The 20,452-nt window shown below is 40.6% G+C and overlaps 1 protein-coding gene across 1 annotated transcript; it reads right to left on the bottom strand.

The window, feature by feature from the left end:
* Window positions 1–476: 476 nt before the first annotated feature.
* On the bottom strand, window positions 477–16,916 carry LOC128851100 (uncharacterized). Its single transcript, XM_054057119.1, has 2 exons — window positions 16,775–16,916; window positions 477–2,304 (listed from the first exon to the last, which is right to left on the bottom strand). Exons 1-2 carry the CDS (start codon window positions 16,814–16,816, stop codon window positions 1,291–1,293), a joined length of 1,056 nt encoding a protein of 351 aa, XP_053913094.1. The 5' UTR covers window positions 16,817–16,916; the 3' UTR covers window positions 477–1,290.
* Between the last annotated feature and the right edge of the window lie 3,536 nt (window positions 16,917–20,452).

The following is a 20,452-nucleotide window of genomic DNA, read 5'->3' as shown; positions in this document are numbered from 1 at the left end:
AAACTACCAGAAGACAATGGACATCCTAATTTTTGCTGTAAAACTATTTGCAAGGCAAATCTCATTACATTTTAATCTTATTTATAATATTTGTGCTGTGCTAGCATCACTGGTAAATTGTCATAATAGCTGTTTAGAAAAACCCATAAAATAGATTTTGCTCCCTAAAAAGATTCCTAGGACTAAGTGGAGACTGTGCATGCTTGGTTTATTTCATATTATGCATAAAAATAATACCCAGTCTTCAAAAGTTGACAGTGATCTTAAAAAGTGACAAAAGGTGAACAGGTAAAAAGTGGTTCTTGTAACAAGCCAATGAAAATCTAACCATTAGCTGCTTCTCCTTTTCCCAAGAAACTGGGAGATATAAACAGAAGCAGATCTGAAGAAATCAGGTAGAAGCAGTCATTGATTGGATGCTGCCTTCTGAAGGATTCAATGAATATATTTGTAAGAAAATGAATAAGAATCAGTGAAAAGTGAAAAGTTACTTTTATTGCACATTTTTGCACTACACAGCTTGGTTAGTAGTCCTGCAAGTGGACAACCGAAAAGATAGACAATACAATATAAGAAAATAGAGGTTGAAGGACATTACAGATCATCCGATCCTTGTCATGTCTGAATGAAGGATTAACACTTCTGAAATCGTTCTTGGCAGGTGTTTGTCTAATGTATTATTTAAATTTCAATGACAAAGATTCTCATCTCTGCAAACAGCATTCTTCAGTGTTTATTGTCCTTAAAAGTATTTCTCCTTTTCTGACTTAAATGTATCTTGCTAAATCTTAAGCTAATTATTTTTTGTTCTGCCAAAAATAGATATGAAGAACATTTTGGTCGTGTCTTTCTGAAACAAACTTGCCCCAGCTGAAAGTGGGAGGTCTGTATTCTCAGAAGTAAATAATATTATTTCTTTCATGTCTTGCCTCAGACACAATATTTTCTAGTTCCTATTTTTCTCTTGGCCCCTTCACCCACACCACATTCAGATTTTTTCTTCATGGTCCACGTGTGTCTTAAAATGTTGTATACCATGCTGGACCCAGAATTGTAGCTGAGGCCTTTCTCTGGTTGAGTGTAGTAAGAGGATATATGCCCTATGAATCACTTGTCTGAGCATCTCAGAAATGACAGAGGTGTTCAACAATGTTAACTTATTTTCACTTTATTGTCTAATAATGTCTCGAGACATTCTTCTGAGGGCTTCTATATAAGTGGGCAGTCTAAAACATTTTACTGGGTAGGTGCTGTGTCCAAATCTCCTGTGCGTTACATGGTATGTGATATTCAGTCTTCATCTACCTGGATGATGTCTCCCAAGGCCATCCTTCGAATAGACTGCCTCCTCACAAACGAGGCTTCATCCATTTCACCTTGCTTTGCTCCTCGTTCCTTCTGCTTTTTGGCCACATTTTCAATAAGCTTGCTTGCATCACTAAGGGTTTTTTGTGTTCGTTGACCTGCAGATTGCTGCTTGCCTTCTCCCACACTTAGATCTGTGACCTTTAAGGGTTTGGCTTTCCCATGATCTTCCTGCTGCTCTTTCACATGCCTTATTCTGAATCGGCGCCGAGAAACATTCTGGCAAGGATCAGAGATGTTATCAGGGCTGTTAGACTCTTCGTGCACATCAGATACGTGGAGAGTAGGGATTAATGGTTTACAGATTGCCTTGGGAGCCTCTTCCACTCCTGGTTGTTTAGTCAACTTAGAGGTTGTCTCTGTAGGCAAAATAATTTGAATTTCTCCCAGGGGTTTGCTGCTTTTAGGGGGTAGGGGGTCATCTTTATTCTCCAGAGCAGCCTTCTCACTCAGATTTTTCTTTTGAAGGTTTTCCATCTCCCCCTGAGCCAGATTCTTTGCTCTTTTCACATGGAGTTCATTGCGCATGGAGTTGATGACCATCAGCTTCTGAGCAGCCATTTGGGCTTCTCTCTGGATGCTCATAATCTTTTGGAGCTGGGCTTCTTTTACTTCCACAGGGATCTCCAGAGGGGCCAGCTTCACCGGCCTCTTCAGGGTAACATTCTCTGTGCTACCAAACTCATTTGCACGATGCAGACTGGGAGACAAAGCCCCTTCTTTTTTCACCTTTTCTGGCCACAATTTTTTGTCTCCCTGGGATAGCCTTTTCTCTGAAATCCTTGGAGAAGGAGGATGGAAACCAAGGTTTCTGTGTTCACTTCCTGGCTTCCCTCCTGGCAAGATGAGAATGGGATTTTTCTCAGGCTGCAGATTCACAATGGTGACTTCACTGACACTGCAGTTATACTTGGGCTTTTCTTCAGCCATTGGGATACCCTTAAAGAAAACAAACAAATGTAGGGATCATTATCATACATTGTATTAACCATCACTGTTAATTGTTACATTAATACCTCCCACTAGATCAGGCTGCCCAAGGCCCCATCCAACTTGGCCTTGAACACTTTCAGGGAGGGGACATCCACAGCTCTCATCATGATCACCACTCTCATCATGAAGAAATTCATCCTTATGTCTAGTCTAAATCTGGCCATTCCTCCTGGTCCTGTCACTCTGTGCCTTTATAAAAAGTCCCTCCCCAGCCTTTTTGTAAACCCCCTTCAGCTTCTGGATGGTCGCTAAAAGGTCTCCCTGCAGCCTTCTTTTCTCCGGGCTGAACAACCCCAAGTCTCTCAGCCAGTCTTCGTATGGGAGGGAGGTGCTCCAGCCCTCCAATCATCTTTGTGGCCTCCTCTGGACCTGTTCCAACAGCTCCCTATCTTTCTTACACTGAAGATTCCAGAACTGGACACAATACTCCAGGTGAGGTCTCACCAGAGAGGAATAGAGGGACAGAATCACCTCCCTTGACCTGCTAGTCACGCTTCTTTTGATGCAGCCCAGGATATGGTTGGCCTTTTGGGCTGCCAGTGCACATTGCCAGCTCACGTCGAGCTTCTCATCAATCAGCACCCCCAGGTCCTTCTCTGCAGGGCTGCTCTCAATCACACCATCCCCCATCTTGTATTGAGACCGTGGGTTGCCCCAACTCAGGTGTAGGACCTTGCACTTGGCCTTGTTGAACTTCATGGGATTCACACAGGCTCACTTTTCCAGCTTGTCCAGGATCAGGTGTGGGTTCTTCCCTTTGTCCTCTGACATGTTGTGTGATGGGCATTTCTGATGAGGCTGATCACTCAGTTCACTCCTGTGCATAAACTGACATGTGCTTTGTAGGGCAGGGCAAGTGTCTTCATTTCCACCAAAATTCTACCTAATTTCAGAAGGTGCTTTTCCATGAGTAATAGACAATTAAACCAATGATGGTTTTGCTTTTGTCAACAGAAAATACCCTTAAATTGGCCTAGATATGTCCTGGACACTGTGGATATTGCTTAGTTCCAAAAGCAATACTTCTGAGGTACTAAATAAAAGAACTTCTAAATGGCAGATGTGGCAAACCTGGATTTCATTTATTGCCATTGTTCTGAGAAATTATGGCATGGTTGGGAAAAGCTCCTTATTTTCATCATTAATACAAACATCTCATTGTAAACAGGTTTTTCTGTTCAACTTTCTAGTGCTGTGTAGACAATGATGGGCTCATGGGTGGCATCAGGAGATGGACTCTCTCCATGCTTCTGCCCAGACAAGTTGTCTTCACTAAGGTCTCTTTTTCATTACGGTCTTTGTTTCATGTACAGACTATATATTTTATGGGATAGTCAAAAGCAATATTCTTAACTATATCTTGTACTTCTAGACCTTATTATCATAAAGATATTTTCTTAAATGGTAGTATAAACTTGTTTTTCCTCTGATGAACAGAGAACATGAGCTGTTTACTTAACAGTTCTTCTCATCTCATTTAATTAAATCTGCATTGATAATTCCTGCTCACTGATATTACTGGGATTTCTTTTTTAAGTACTCGAGCTTTGTATAATTGTAAATAAAAATGATACTCCTCTTGCCTTTTCTGTGTCTTACTATATTCCCAGAAAACAACTAAGGCTGCCTAGCTCTGTAATTGTAAAATGAAATAAAATAAATATAAACAAACCCTTGTCCTAAAATGCAGGCAAATGAAGTAATGAGACAAAGTGAAAACTGCTATGCAAAGTGAGGTATAGGAGTAGAAAGGATGAAAAGGCAAACAATATAGTGCCTACAGATTATCATTTTTTAAAGCTTTTGATTGAAAAGCCTTTTAGCTGCCTTTAAAAAGTGATTACTCAGCTAAAATCTAGCCACCTATCCAAGTCTATAGAACAAGCTACCTACACAGTGCCTCTTTCTAACTATGGCCATTCTCTTTTTTTCAGGCTAGTTTCAGATGAGAATGATTATGTGATTGAATCATTCTCTGCTGCATTCATCTGAGGAAAATTCAGCCCTGTTAAGAAGGCTTGGAGAAATTTTACCCACCACCTAAATCCAATTGGAGTCCTAATGTTAATACACTTAAACCCCATCCAAGGCTAATATGCAAGATAAGCTGCCTCCTCTGTTACCCTGCACACATTACTCAGTACCTTCTCAAAATGTCCATCTGCTATGTATATACTCCTACTTAAAATTTAATTAAGTAATTGGCCCAATCTTGTGTAGGTAATTGCTCTGTGCCCAAAATTCCCTTTGCAGTCAATGAGAGACCCATAGAAAGAATGACTGCTTCAAGCTCTCAGGATCAAAGTATTATGATAGTGGTATTATCAAAGGGACCACTAGTCTTTATTTAGAAACCACAGCCTTCATGTAATTTAAATACTTTCCTTCCCAGTCTGAGCTTGCTGATTCTTCTGATATAAACTATACAGCAATGGAAGGGCACAGACAAGAAGAGTCACAATATGTTTTTACTGTTTTACTAAATTTATTGCATGCACTGTAGCACAGTGGCAAATTAGCATAGAATGGCCTCAGATCTAAGAAACTTGGTGTCCCCCATAAACAGGAATTCAATGACCCTTATCTTAGTGCCCAGACTGGATGATCCTCAGAGAGAGGGGTGCTTCTGCTATTTTTACTTCACTTTGATTTCAGGTGTCTGCTCACTGCAAGGGAATAAATGCTTGATTTATAAGCAGAACATGAGATTTGCAAGAGTCTTAGAGAAATCTGATGCTGTTTTGATGACTAAGACAAGAGAAGGGATTGAGCTGAGGTTCCTTTCCAGTCTTGCTCCTCAGCCTCTGCCATTCTACAGTATATGAAACCAGATAGATTTAAAGCATCCTCACTAATCCTGGGGTTTTCTCTTAGTGTGTACAGGGCAGAACTAAGGAACAGCAAAATGAGGAAAGAATGTTGTAAGTACATGGGATACACAGAAATATCCTGACAATCAGGTGGACTTTGATCAGAAAGTCAATCCATTAGGAGGAGGTCATTGTGGTATCACAAAGCTCTGCAGAGCTTGAGATCCAAAGCTCTATTTTATGCATATCTCTTGCCTGTATGGCTCCAAAGTGCTCCCTCATTTCAGTCCTATTGTGAACATTACCACAAGGCGGCAATACTGGGATTATAGTATACATAATGATAGATACATCATCATTGAAAGGAATCCCTTAAAAATCTCTACTTCCTTTAAAAATCCCTGTTTTCTTAGTCACAGTTCTGAAGTTTCCTTTCTCTGCTTGATGAAACCGCATTTATAGTACATTACATAAAAAAAAATAAAAAATCCCAAACAAAACCCAACCCTTAATCTCAAGATCTTCCTACATAAGGAAAAGCTTTAATCTCATTGCCATAGGATAATCTGCAGTGATAAGCAGATGTTACATAACGTGGATGCTTTTCCTTCCCATGATAACATGTATCAACTGATTGCTACGTTTCAAAGCAGAGGACATAAATATCTAAGAAAGGAAGTTCACAGATCAAATCCTCCAGCTTATCTGGTTGAAAGCTTGTCCCCTGAGTGGAGGTTTTCAAGTTCAATTCCTAAACAAACACCAAGCCTTCAGTGTGCCTTAATTCTCCATGTGATGCCTGAAGCTCTGCTACTGAAAAGCCCTCTGGCACGTGGAGATCCATTACACATGCTGTCATTCAGCAGGGGAGAGAAACGATTCAGTTTAAACATCTAGGAATGAATGGCTTTGCTTCCACTGCAGATTCTACAGTAAATAGTTCAGGTCATTGTGAATGGACAATGTCACAAAGAGCCAGCACCCGAATAAGTCCTAGAAAAGCCTTAAGTATCCAGCCCCACAGTTCTCTGTCTGCTTTTGTCAGCTTGCATAAAGGTCGCACCTGTAACATCAGAGACTTCCTTTGCTGTTTCAGAAAAAAATAACAAACCAGTGTAATCTGTGAGCCAGTGGGTTCTAGGTCAGATGGTCCATCAGGCTGGTGAAGCTAAAACATAACAGTGTCTGTAATCAGCAGCACTGAAGACAGCGTTAACATCAAACCTAGCTGTCTCTGATCCCAAAACAATCAGGTATCAAGGTAGAGTAAGTGGGGAGACATCACTCAACTCCCTGCTGAGTCTTCTCAGTGCAGGATCCAGAGATGATCTGTCATTCTGCCACAACTGTCTTTATACTGCACTACTTGGTATCTTAAAGCAGCAATGATAGCAAGAATAGTTTTAAAACAGAACAAAGAAAAGACAGTGGAGTGGACTGAACACCAGCCCAGTGTCAAGGAACCCACTTCAAATCTCATTTCTGCCACAAGCTGCACGTGTATGGCAGAGAAGATGTTTTGTTCCTCTGTGACTGCATTTTCCACCTGTAAACTTGTGCTGATTCCCTCTCCTAACCCATAGGAGCATTTTGGATGTAAGTAGACTATACAATATAAGTTACTTAGCAACAGGTGAAATGGAGTTATGCTCGTTTGAAAAATAGGTTAAATTCTAGACAACAATTTTCAGAAAACAAGTGCTCTACAGAAAGGGGTACCTGTTGAATAATCAAAGACAGAAGCATGAAAAAATGTGTAATCACTCGAAAATTATGTCAAGTAATGTTAAGCATGTATTGAATGTTTTTCTCCATGCTGCTTTGCCAATTTCTTTATACTTTGTGGGATTCTACAGATCCTTAGTACAAGCCTTGCTTTGTAAAGGATTTCTTTTTAAATTATGTGTTTTATTTTGCTGGTGAGAGAAGGTTTTGGACATGACTTAGTGTTTGCAAACATTAAACTAAAGGAATGTTTTGTGAAAACATGCTTAAAATTTGTTTTTTCTTGGAATCTTCGAAGGAATTACACCGTTTCATACAATTTGGCACACTCTCATTCCTAATATTGTAGTTGCTTTAATAGCTTCTCCCGAGTCCAGTTTGAGTTTCAGGAAAGCTACAACAGATCTGCCCTTTCAAGCGCATCCAGTTTGCTAATTGTGGAGTCTCCAGACTTCTCCCATAACTGCCAAGTTTTACTGCGCAATGTAATTCTTGGGAAGCTTCTTGTAGGGATTTACAATATTTCAGGAAAGAAGGAAATTTGCAGAACTCCTGTCCTGGACTTCTTGATCCTTTGTGATGACAGGTAAGCCATGTAAGCCACTTTTCAACTTCCACATCTAAATAGGCGCATCATTCCTTATTTAGACCAAAACAAAGATTTGTAAAATACGAGCAATTAATATTAGCCTTCTAAATCCAGATTCAAGGTAGAAATAAATGACCTGTTTTTCAACGGTAGCACTGGCTTTGCGCTAGTTAAGTTCAGCCAACTTATTTAAGGATCCAAATCACAATTCAAGATTCCATCTTCAGCTTCAAAAATCTTCTTAGCTGTTGGAATAAGTAGATTAATTTCCTGAACAACTGCAGATCCCAGCTATTTCAACAAGACTGTATGAGAAGTCAATGTCTGCATCTGCAATTGGATCCATGCTATCCAGACCTCTTAGAACGTGGACTGGAGCGTGTATGCATGTGTGACATTACAGAATTAGCCTTAATCTTCTCACTGTTGTGAGTGGAGTGATGCTGAAATGAAAAATGCAGCATTCCCTGCCAACTACCAGCTCCTGCTTGTGTTACATGCCTCCAGCATGAGCAGAATTTTCAGAGACAAAGACATTGAGCTCTCCTCTTGCCGTTTATTCTTAATTTAGAACTTGGCACTATAAAATCCAGAGAGATGGAGCTATCTGCTGCAGTGGAAACCCATGTGTGGGAATTAATTTGGTACCCTGCACTATCCCACTGATAACAGAGGCCAGCACCTTGAAGGCAGTGAGAGCAACTCTGCAATCATTCAATCTGCCTGTTCTGTGGATGCCACTCATCCATTGCACTCAGAAATAGCCAGGGAGACAAGGACCTTTTTTCAGCTCTCCGTTGCAATATTTCATTCAGAATGGAAGAATAAGCATCCGTGTCTTCTGGAAAGGAGATGTCAGCAGTGCCTTATCTTTTATTAAAACATAAAGGATCTCTTAGAAGAAAGACCCTCAAGCCCCTCTATCCCATCCCTCCGCAGCATTGTGGGGTCATTACTCCTAAAATAGAATTGTTCCTTTTGTTTTGTTAGACCAATTTGGCCAGAAGTGAAAAACTGGCATAACTACACAGACTGGTAGTAAGGACACATTTTGTGGTGCCATTTGGCAAGGACAACTGAATATTAACAGACTCCAGTACTAAAATCTTCCTGAATGTCCAGATATAATGCTAAAAGCGCCTCTCTCACTTTCCTACAGCTTGCTGGAATGCATTTTCATCTCCACACCTCCAACAGAAAGGATCAAGGTTGTTTCTAGCCCAGGTGTGCCTCATGTTTTAGTTAGGGAATGTTCCCTTTGGGTTGCTTCAGGTGTAATCTCTTCAGGCTGGAGGATTCCCTATAGTAGGAGAGTCTTTGGGAAGAGGTTTGTGAGGACTCAGCTCTGCTACTTTCAGTTCTAGAGTCCAGTCTGAGCTGCGTGTCTAGGGCACCCTCAACCGAAATGAAGAATGACTAGTTCATGCTCTCTGAAAATAGGTACTTCATACAGCACCCCAGATAGTGGGGTGACTCATCTTCCAGCAGATCCTGTCCCATTTCAATGACTTTGTGGCTTCAGTAGCTAAAAGTAAGGGAGGGAAACTCAGACTAGGAAGCCAGCAGTGGACCAGAGCCTGCAAAGGAGTTTCCATCTCTTTAATGGCTGGGATGAGCCCTGAATATTTGTTCTACCCTTTGTGATAATTTTCTTACCCACATTTTATGGCTATTACTCACTTCATACTATCACTCCACAAATATATTTTTCAGATGTTCTTATTAAGCTGTAGGAGGATGTAGTGTTATACCAGTATTGATGTTAAAGAAGAATCACCTGCTAGTTCTGCTAATCCACTGATGCTTTGACAGCAGGTGTATTTCAAATAGAGCCTCTTTGTTAAAAATGATTAAACATGACTTGAAAGTCCACAGCTTTCCAATTCCCTGAAAACTTACCATTTCCTTGTTGAATGCTTTAGTGTTTAAGGCCAGAAGAGTCAACGACAGCCCATCTTCTGATCCAGTAGTGACACGGACATTGAATCATTTTGATGTCACTTCTTTTATCCTCAAGCCTATTATCTGACTCTTCTCTCTTTTGCTTTTCAAAGAGAGGCTACTTTATAGAGCAGTCTGGTGGGCAGGTAGGGGATGTAGGAACTATTACTACTTTTTTCTACAGACTTGCTCCCCAGCCATAGACAAATCACTGAACATCTCTATGCCTTGCAATCAATAGATGCCCTTTAGACATTTTGCTAAAATTTGGAGTCTGTTAGATCTGCTGGGCTGCTCGAGAAAATCACTGTAACCTCTTCCAATCTAAATTTACCTCCAGATTCAGCAGGACGCTGTTCAGTTTATTCCATTCTACCCAATGGTCCTAAAGTTGTGAGTGTTATTCAGCTATTATGCTCTGCTCTGGGAAGGGCTACATTTCAATGACATGTGGATCGCTGCACCATTTGGAGACCGCTACAGGACCTTTCCAGATGGTAGGCAGAATACATTAATCTATGTCATGAAAATTTAATTCATGTGAAGGTAATAAATTGTTTATATATAAAATAGGCAGGACTAATACATTAGCATTCAGAGCTGAATCACACCAGGATACAGGCACGCACAGCTCACAGTGAACTAGGCTTTTTAGCTGTTGTAACAAGAATCAATTGAACAGAATTATTAAGTGCAAGATACTCTGTATTTGGATAGAATATGCCAACACACTAGCTACTGCACTGTTAAAACAACCCGCCCCTCTCCATAGTAAATTTATCTCAATCTTAAGAAACCAGTCATGATTTAAGAGAGAAAACGCATAATAATAGGAAAGCATGTAACAGCATGGGCTTGCTGCTACATTTGCATTGACGTCAGAACAAACAAGATTAAATGAAGGGAAGCACAGCTACAGAAATGTGACCTTAAATGCAGCCCCAGAGTTGCAGATATTGTCAAAATCTCAGCTGTAACTCCACTTGGTTTGCTGACGTCGCCCCAGAGATAATGTCTTCAAGAAGCAGCCGAAGATCCCTGTAGCAGCTGGCACAGTGAGAGTTTTGCACACTGTTGAGCAAAGGGCATATTGCCATGGAGATGCATCAGGATGGGGCAGAAAGAATCCCACTGGCATGGTCCTCCACAAGGAAACATTAAGACTAGCAGAATTTGCAGCAGCCTCTTAGCTGCTATAAGCTCTTCTGGGGCTGCTTTGACCTCTGCATAGTGCAAAATTAGCAAAAACATAAAAATAAGACTCAATATTATTTTCCCAGTAACTCACTGTTCTTCCCTTTACCCGGTGCAACCTTCACACTTTTGAGATCCAGTCTTGGAAAGCCCAAGCCACATAGAGAGCCAGACCACTGGGAACAATGGTTAATGGCACCTTCAAAGAGCTAAGAACAATTGCAGCTAAAAATCTGTTACCATAGGAGCAAAGCCCATTCAAAGCATGATTACATGTTGACATTGCCAAAATCTGTACCACTGTTCATTGAGCAGAAAGGGAAAAAAATATCCATAAGCAAGGGAAAAAAAAACCCAAAACCCCAAAACACTCTGAAAAGAGAACATCCCTTAAAATCCTAAGTATTTTTTCCCATTCATTGTGACTTAATAGTAAATGAACGTTTCCTTTGACTTAAAGGATGGAATTACCTGCTGTGCATCATTTAAACCTCTCAAAACCAGGCTGGTTTGAGGTGTAAATGACTTAATGACTTTATTGAGTCTCACTGCTCTCACCCTCATTCACTTTATATTTATAATGCTATTAAAGAGATTCCAATTTGCGCCTTCAGGGTAAAGCACCTTTCTAAAGGTTTATCTAAAGACTCAAATGGAGCCAACAACAATAGTGGTTTCAGACTAATTTCCCCATTTGGAGGAGACAATCCAAACTCAAAGATACCTCTTCCTTCATGTCTCTATACAGAGAAGTTGTTTTGGTATAGTTATAGCATACTGAGAGAGCTTTGGCACACAAGTTACACTGTAATGCCTTCCCCAATCAACGCGTCCCAGTTGAGGGAAAAGTTGAAATAGTTTACCCATAAACTGCTGAGAATTAAATTCTTATCCCATTTCTTCCTTGTGGTATCTCTGTCTAGCTACAGCCAGATGGGCAATTTAGTGTTTACTGCAGCTAAAAGTCCATATTATAAGCAGGTAGATTCCTTGGGGAGAGGGGGAAGGTGTAATAATAAAACTCACCCAAATTACTGCATTATACTCAGGACTCCTTTTATGTTCACAGTAACAAGTCAAGGAGCGTGCTATGAGGAGCTAAAAACCCTTTCAAAATTTTGGCCCTGTGGCATACAGAGTTCATAGGGGCTTACTGTCTTTCTGGTCTTGTTTCAGGCTCAATATTCAGTCAAAATTTTTGCAAGGGACAGGAGCTTTTGAGAGCCTCTTGGATCAGGTTTCAGGATCACTTATCACTTTCTGATCCTATCATGAAGAAAGGTGATTTTTTTTGGTTTTGTTTTGGGGATTTTTTTTCCCCCCATGCAGCTTTATAGGTGCAAATAACTCTGAAGAGATATTTGGCTTTGATTTTGGTGGGTTTGAAAAAAGAACACATCTCTAATCAGAGTGCACCAAGCAATTTTTCCCCATCCTTAAGGAGCCCAGGGAGCTAAGCTGCATTCTGCTACCTTGCTTATTACTGAAATGTCATTGAAGACCTAGTGAATCCTTCATTGTCTTTCTTCTCTTTGACTCATAGGACACAAATGCTGGTTTTGCATTGATTGCAATGAGTCCCACTTTGAAATCTCAGAATACTTGTCTCATGCAGATCTTGCTGTTCCTGACCACATGGATCACTAGTAGTGACCCAGAGGCGCTTAATGTGCCATTGAATGTCTGTACAGCAGCAGTTTTCAGTTCTTCTGTAATTATGAGGTATGAGATCTTAGCACTTTTAGAGTGACTTTAGCATGTTCTAGTCTATCAGGCGAGAGTTGTTAATTTGATTCAACATTTATCATATGACTTTACTTAATCTGGAAATGTAAATAGGCTCTTTGCTTCGCTCTGACTCTCTGCTTTTAGACAAAGGACAACCAATCTCAACCCAGACAAAACTTCATTGCAACTACAGCACTGGCTCCACCCACTCTTGATTTACAAAGAACCACATAGAATTATTGGAATAAGGAGCACTTTTTCTACCAAGCCTAGAGCATCTACATTTTTGTATATTAGTGTCATTACACTGATTCTGCCAACGAATGCTTGTCCAGGTAGGCTGCTTTCCCTCAAATCCACAAGGATCCCAGTGAGCAGCTAGACATGGAGTAGTTCCAACTCTTCTCTTTAGAGCATAGTCTAAAGCTAGAGCTAAGATGATACAGCCTTCTCCAGGATGGTCCATACCATCAGTCAGGTTCACTATATTGTCCATATGTTTGAAGACTCTTCTAACAAAATATTGGTTTTCTGCCTTGGGACTATAGTGCTGACTCAGAAATTCAGATCTCAGGGGGAATCCATCTGCTACCTTTGGTGGGTGCTAGAACTAAACCAACAAGGAAATATTCAGTATCATCAGAAGTTAGATGTGTTTGCTGCAACACAGAGGTACACCCTGGGAAATCCTTCCAGACCCTAGAACATCTTAATCCTGCAGCTTTTACGATCAATGATGATACTGCCCTTGATTTTGACAGAGGCAGAATCAAGATGGGGGGGTTTCCAAATTCACCAGGACAATTTTCCAAATTGCATGTAATCTTCACCCAATTTTATGGGTGGCTGAAGAGAAATGAAGGGAATCTCCTGATGATAACTCCATCAAATACCATTTAGCACCTCTAACGCTCTTCTCTGTGAGACTCTTCAACTCTATAAACTCATCTTCTGTCAGAGATCTAGACCAGATTTTCCAAAATCTACCAAACAGCATTATTCACATTTTCCATACAGAAAAGAGAAAGTTGTGAACATTGAACTTTCCTAAACTGCTGACTGTTGGTGTGCCATGGTACTTTCTTCTGACATGCATAACTTTATTTCTAGCAAAGCTGCAAAGCAGGTTTCCTACTTATCTTCAGCTTACTGGGTGATCCAGTTGAAGAAAGCACAATAACTTATTCTCTTTGTCCTCTCTATTTTTTGTAATTCCACCCACAATTTCTAACTCTTCTCTTCATCATGTGTTTTCAGCCTCCAACCTGTATCCCTCTAGGGCATTATGTACGCCCGTTAGATGAGGATCCAGTGTAAACACCTATACATGTGAGTCACTGCATACATGCAAACAATACCATCAAGCTTTTTTACAAGGTGAGAAAGGCAAACATGAAACCAAACCTATTTCTCAATTACATGCCATGCCTCAAATTCAAGCATTAGTGGAGTCATGCCTCCTCCTGATCTTCTGGAAAAACACTGAGGTTTTCTCATTAAGTAGAATTAGATCATTAGCTTCGGTAGAATGATCATCTTGGCTCTGTTAAAAGTATCTTTGTATATATCAACAGTTTTATATTCAGCATAAAAAAAGTCACCAATTACAGCTCAAAGACTCCAGACTACCTAGATGCTTCCCCTTAGCACCATTTAGGGCTTTATCTTGCTCTTAGGTTTTGGACCTTCTGTTTATATCCTCAGAACTGTGACTCCCCTTGCTCTGTCTCACCACATCTTCTGCTACTGATCCTTGCAATTCACCCATGAGGGAAGAAATTTCTCCCTGTAACACTTTGAATGATTTTTTTTTTTCTCTGATAAGAGGTATACAGAAAGCTACTATAACCATCAGGCTGGCGTGTCTTGACACACGCACACATAGTCTGTGTGCACATGTTTCTTATTCCAGTCCCCCATCCTACTCTGTTATCCAGACGAAGTGCTTGGAAAGGCAAATCCTATCAGAGTGTAATAGAAGTTAAAGCTATTAGTACGTAGCACTTTCTTAACAGGCCAGGGGACAGAAGGGGACTCTCTAATCAGCTTCAGATTAATTTTCTCTCCTGTAGGCTTGAATAATAACTGAATATCAGCTCCTCCAGATGGCTTTAGATGCTGTTAACATATCCAATAAGTAACCCAGAAAGGTAGCTATTATAAAAACGGGAATAAACGTGAACAGACGTTGCAGGACAGTGACTGTGAAGGAGTAGTGTTTACTTGTTCCTCATCTCTAAGAACACCTTTAGGGTCCACTCTGAACAGTCATGGACTGGCTGTCCTTACTGTCAATTTTCTTTCTACAGGAAAAACTTACAGTGAGTCAGGAAGGCACATCATACCCATAAAAATGAGGCCTGACTGAAACAATTTTTTTTTCCTAGATTACCATCTGATGAAGTAGCAGAAAGGAGAGTCCTCCTTCTATTTCCTCCGTGTCCCTGCACTGTATCAGTGGCTGGGTTGCTCAACTGAGAAACTGTATGTTATAGTGAGAGGGAAGAATTTTTTAATGGATCCTGCCATTAATTGCCTTGAAAATCAATCTCCTTAAAGAATCTACTTCAGGTTTGAATTACTATTTGTTTTCCATCCTGCCCAAACCACCATACTGTCTACACGTTTAATTTGGCATCTGGTTTGTATCCGTGTTGCTCCTTGGATGACATAGTTGGTACCATGAATGTCTTACTACCCTTTGTAAAGCCCCTGCTTAGGGTTGTTTTTAAGCATCTCCTTGGCAGGAAAGGTTGGAGGAAGGGTCTCTGAGCCATGAACTATGCCTTATCTACTGGAAAAAGTGGATAAACTGTACTGAACACACAGGGCTTTTAGTTCCTCTTCCTATATCAGACTGAAGTTGGGCTTAAGTTGCACATGCTTACTTGTTTTAAATAATGAGAAATCAAGCCCTGTTGGTGCCCTGCAGGCCGTTTGGTCCAGTCCCTGATGGCAGTTTACAAAAAAAAATGGGAATCAGCAGAAGCAAAAGCAAACCTAAGCACTGTTGTTGTGATTCACATATTGAAAGGGGAACAATACACAGAATCACTCTCAGCATTGTAACTCAGGTTTCTCATGGGTTTTTGTGTGCTCTTCCACTTTTATAGGACCAACATGCTGTGAAAGCTGCATGATTAGCACTGCTGAAACAAGAATAGAAATGCCAGCTCCTTCCCCATTTCTCCATCAGGCATTTGAAGTGCTTTCCTCATTTGAAAAACTACCCAGCAGGAGTCCAAGCTTACAAATTCCCTGCTTCTAATACACTCCTTGTGGGATTTCTTCCCTTAGCTGTGTTTTCATATTGTAGAAATAAGACTAGCACTCTCATCTGCTTCCTATCAACTTCCTTGTTCAATTCTTGGATCTTGGAGATTACCTTAAGGAAATTAGACAAATCAGGCTTAAAATTCTCCTGAAAGCTTTCCCCAGTAGTGAGAATCTGATGTGATTGTTATCTTAGCTTTATAACTACTTATGTGATTGCATAATCTAGTCTATTTTAGTAGTTGCAATTTTCTAATCTATGAGAACATACTGGAGGTTTTAATAGAGAAAACACATCATGAAAAGCTATAAAGGTGTTTAACTTGTAGAAAAATCTTAAGAAATGCAGTAAGAAATTATACAGAAAAGTTGGACTTCTATATTTTTTTATAAATACATAGAGTTTAGTAGAGGTCTTCTGCATTTTGCACCCATCCCAGAGGACTGAATAGGAGGACTAGATATTGTTGGGAGCACAATGATGTCGAGGTGAAGCACTTCCCTTCCATTTACAACTACAGACCAAGTGGTGCTTCAGAGAAAGATGCCAAAGACTGAACAACCATATTGTATAACGGTAGATGATCTCTGCAGGTGAAGAAATTTGTAGAGCCTAGACATTAAGCTTCCAGCTGTGTGAAATTGTCACCTTGCTAGTAATAACCAGAAAAACTAAAACTGCAAGCTTATCTGGCATCTTCTGCCAGCCTTAGTTTCAATTTCCACATACTCCAAAGATCACTTGTTTCTGTTCACAACCCCTGTTAAATATCCTGAGATTTTTCTCTTCTGGAGAACTGTTCTGGCTTAGCCATTCTTTTAAATAGATTCTTCCACTAGGAGGAATTTTCAGTCAGTTTGCTGTACAGTTCATTGTTTCTAGTCTCTCTCTCTTGCCATTACTGTGGCAATCGAGTGCCTGAGAAATGCCCCAACTAGAAAATATCTTTTTAATTCAATTACCTCCCAAGTTCAGTCTTATTACTTATTAATAACCTCATTCCATCCATGATCTGTATTGATCCCTCTTATGAGCACTGGCTCCTGCTCATTTTCAGCTTTCTCAGATTAATGTTTCAAAGGCAAAGACTTCCAGCCACCTCTCTAAGCAAGACTCCTGTATGATAAATAAGAACCCCATAACTTCCACACTTACCAGCCGACCTGGCAGTTCTTGCTTTGCCCGTTGTTTTATCATTCCTGAGAAGCGTCTTCTCCTCCTGTTGAGATCTATTTACTCTACGGTGTTCAAGTTGCTATGGCAGAGTATGAAGAGACCAGGTGCCTTGCTTGCTCAGGAGGACTGAAAGGCTTAGAAATCCTACAGAGAGATAAGAAGTGGGAGATTAGGGTCAGCATTGCTGCAGTCACGTAGGGACTGAACAGATTCTATATGCCAAGAAAAAGCCAATGTGAATGTGTTGTATTCTTCTTGCTTCTTTAAAGAGAGGAGTATTCTTATTTGAAGTACACACCTTTAAAGAATCCCCCCCTTCCACCTGTCTTTTGCCCATCATGCACATTTTTTTATCCTTTCATTCTTTTTCCTTCTCTTCTGTGACCTGCTCGTCCTTCACGTTGTCTTTGTTCTCTTTTCACTGGGGAATCTCCTCCCAAGATCGTCAAATCATGCCTGCCCTGCAGTTAAGGTGTTGATTCTGAAAATAATGCCTTAACTTTTGTGTTTCATCATCTAAGCAGAAATTGTCTGAATTTCAGCGGAATCAGTGATGGAACTTCTGGATATATTGGGTTTCTGAAAGCCCTGTCATTTTTTATTACATCCTAATTCCAGTGCACGATGGAGTGCATAAGTCTGAGGTAGGCTGGTAGCCTACAGTGAGGCATGTGGAGCAAGAGGTGTTTCAATCCATGTCAAGCCTTTGGCGTTACTCAGATACACTATGTAGAATATATACATTCATTGCTTAGAGTAAAAAAACTTTCATAAGGTCATGCTGAAAATGGAGCAAGTTTTGGTCAAGTTTTATCAGAGATTTTAACATTTCTAATTTTGGTCTATTGGCAGCAATTCTAGCTATCTGCCAAAAGGGAACAAGGCAAAATAACTGCAATAAATGCCAAGAGATAGCCTAACCTACTACATAGGGGAGATGACAACAATGCAGGTATGGGCTAAATTAATTGAGATAGCAAAGATGTTGCAGGGAGAGTGGATTCTGTGACCAACTATCAAACAACAGGACTAGGTGCCCTGGAGATGGAGTGAAACGCAGGGAGAGGAGACCAAAACTGCTGTGTCCAGCAAAGGATGGCAACCTCCTAGTACTTGGCTTGCTCCAGTTGCATTATAAGAGCTACTTATCCCTGCCAGCAGCCCTTATGGAAGCACCAGTTGAAGTCATGATATACGTGTCCCTGTTAACTGACAGCACCACTCTATAAAGATGAGCATCTGCCTTTAGGCTTATTTCTTCCAACAAGTTCTTAAAACAGCAAGTTTGCTGTGTTGTCTGACTGTGTTTATTTGGTGCTGCTTAGCTGCCCTGCAGTGTCACTTATGCCCAGGTCTTCTGCATTGTCTTCTTCCTGGTTCCTGCCACCTCCAGGTTTGCTTTTCCATGATACAGTCCCAAGGTGTGGTCATCAGAATTACATTTATCTTCTGACAGTACCCGGATGCTTTGGTTTGTGCTCCCTCACACCCATGAGTATTTTTAAAAGAAAAGCTTGATTTCCAGACTTTTTCATTTGTTTCCACTGATTCTTGTTTAGAGAAGATGCAGATGTTTCCCATTTGGCCAATGCCTCCCTACATCCACTGACAGATGCTTGGCAATGTCAGTGCTTATTTGCAGCCTCTCATCAGATGTACTGATGAATGCCATGTTTGCAGCAGTGTTGTCTCTGATGTTTTTCTAAGCCATACTGTTGTAGCAAGTAAACCTGTTCACAATTTCAGTCAACCAGTGGCTGTGCTGTAGCCATAGAGTTGTTCCTGAACCTGTTTATTTTTCATTTCTGACTTGAAGTGCTAGGGGAGCTGAGTTTTCATCAGGAACAACAGAAATAGATCAATTCAGTTCCAGGCATCCAGCGAAGAAACACAAAAACTTTAGAAACACACTGGAATTTAGTCAGGCTAAATCTATACAATTTAATATGCTTATGTACATTCTTTCATACTGAAGCCAGCATGCATGGTGCATCCCGTGTCTGCGATAATGAAGTGCACTAGCCTGTGAAAGAGGCAGCTACATGTATACTGCTTCCTTTGCCTGTTCCCTGACAGATCAAAAGTGCCAACCTGTGTTCAGGAATCAGTTGGGAAGGATGCTAGTTGTCATGGACCAAAAGTATATCAGAGAGTCTTCTGGCACTTCAGCAGCATGGACAGACCAATGCCAATGCTCCAAAATAGTGCTTGATATTGTTGGATTGGCTAGAGTTAGGTTTATCATCAGAGAGACTGGGGATAGAAGTTAATTTGTCAGCAGAGATGAAGGTTACAGCAGTGCTGAGTTTGGAAAGATAAAGATTAGAGCTCTGCACTATTCAAAGTGTGATCTTCCCAGCCTGTACTGCTGATCACAACGGGATTGCACAGGGAGAGAATTCAGTTATACAACCAAGGATGATGACTGGTGTCGGTGATGTCACTAGGGAGACCAGTGCCCCCTCTCTTCTGGTTTGAAGAGTCTGTGATCTGCGGAGACTTTATTGGTTTTGTAGTGGAGTGTTTTGCAAGGAGATAAATGAATATCTCATGTTTTCCTGCTGCGCTATTTATTCTGGAAGGTCAGTTAACTGTCCTATAAGTAAATAGAAGGAGTATCATTATTCCTGCTGTGGTATCTACATTTCCCATCTATCACGGGGTAGCAAGGTTGTCCTGCCATAGGGATGGAAGCCAGGGGAGCAGTGAGTAACTGAGTAGCAGCAGATGAGCATTGACTTTCAGCAATAACCACAATAAACCACATCCATCCAAACAATGTAGGAGAGTGTAGACAGGACCCTTAATATTTCTCAGATTATACCTCTACATAGGACCTTGCTTAACTATATGTTCCTTCTCTCTGTATATCAATATGGGAAAAGTCAGACTAATGATGCTGTTGTTGGACATTGTACAGGATAAAGCGGGAATGAAAAATTCTCTGTTTGGGCAGCACGACTGATGCTGCCTTCCAGCTCCCTTGCTGTTATGGACTGTGTGTTTCTAACCTTCAAGGATCTGCTTCTTTCTTGCCATCAAAATCTTGTGGGGTTTGTTTTGTTTTGTTTTGTTTTTAGCATGATTGAACTGGTTGGCTTGTGTTAGCCTTGGGATACAGAATCCCAGACCAGTCCTACCTCTAAGAAGGAGTTGATGCTCCTGAAGGTTCCCAGGACGTTGCCCTCCTAGAAGGAACAGAATGACTCCCCACACTATAAAGTAGGTTTTAACTTTCCTGATTAGAACAGATCCTTCTAGTCAGTGATGGTTAATGGCTGGAAAGATTCAGCAGTCCAGGTGTGACTTCAAAAAAGAAAAAAAACCCAGGAAATATGACTTTTCCAGGAAAAATAAAATACTGCATTTGTCTGTAAACATGACGCTTTGAGTTAAGCACAGCAACATGGGAACTGGTACTTTAAAAAAGAGTAGCTCTTTGCTACAGGATTTTCTATTTACTGTGCCAGGATCCTTTCCACAGATAACACACTCCACAGGACAAGTCCTTCAACCCCTGTGAAAATGGGCTATTGATTTATTTTTTCATTTAAAATTCTGTCCTTCTTTATCCCTGATGTGTTTTGCTGTTGTTTGTCTGAAGTCCACAGAGTTGCACCAAAGCAAATGAACAAGAGATACGTGCTTATAGTTTGG

Source organism: Cuculus canorus, chromosome 2 (genome assembly GCF_017976375.1).
Source record: "Cuculus canorus isolate bCucCan1 chromosome 2, bCucCan1.pri, whole genome shotgun sequence".
Lineage (NCBI taxonomy): Eukaryota > Metazoa > Chordata > Aves > Cuculiformes > Cuculidae > Cuculus > Cuculus canorus.
The sequence above is the reverse complement of the archived record's forward strand: the minus strand, read 5'-3'. Positions and strand labels throughout refer to the sequence as shown.

Coding starts and splice junctions, on each gene's coding strand:
- LOC128851100 (XM_054057119.1), bottom strand. CDS start 16,816: ATGATAAAACAACGGGCAAAGCAAGAACTGCCAGGTCGGCTG. Junction 2,305..16,774: donor AAGAACTGCCAGGTCGGCTG/GTAAGTGTGGAA, acceptor GTTTTCTTTAAG/GGTATCCCAATGGCTGAAGA.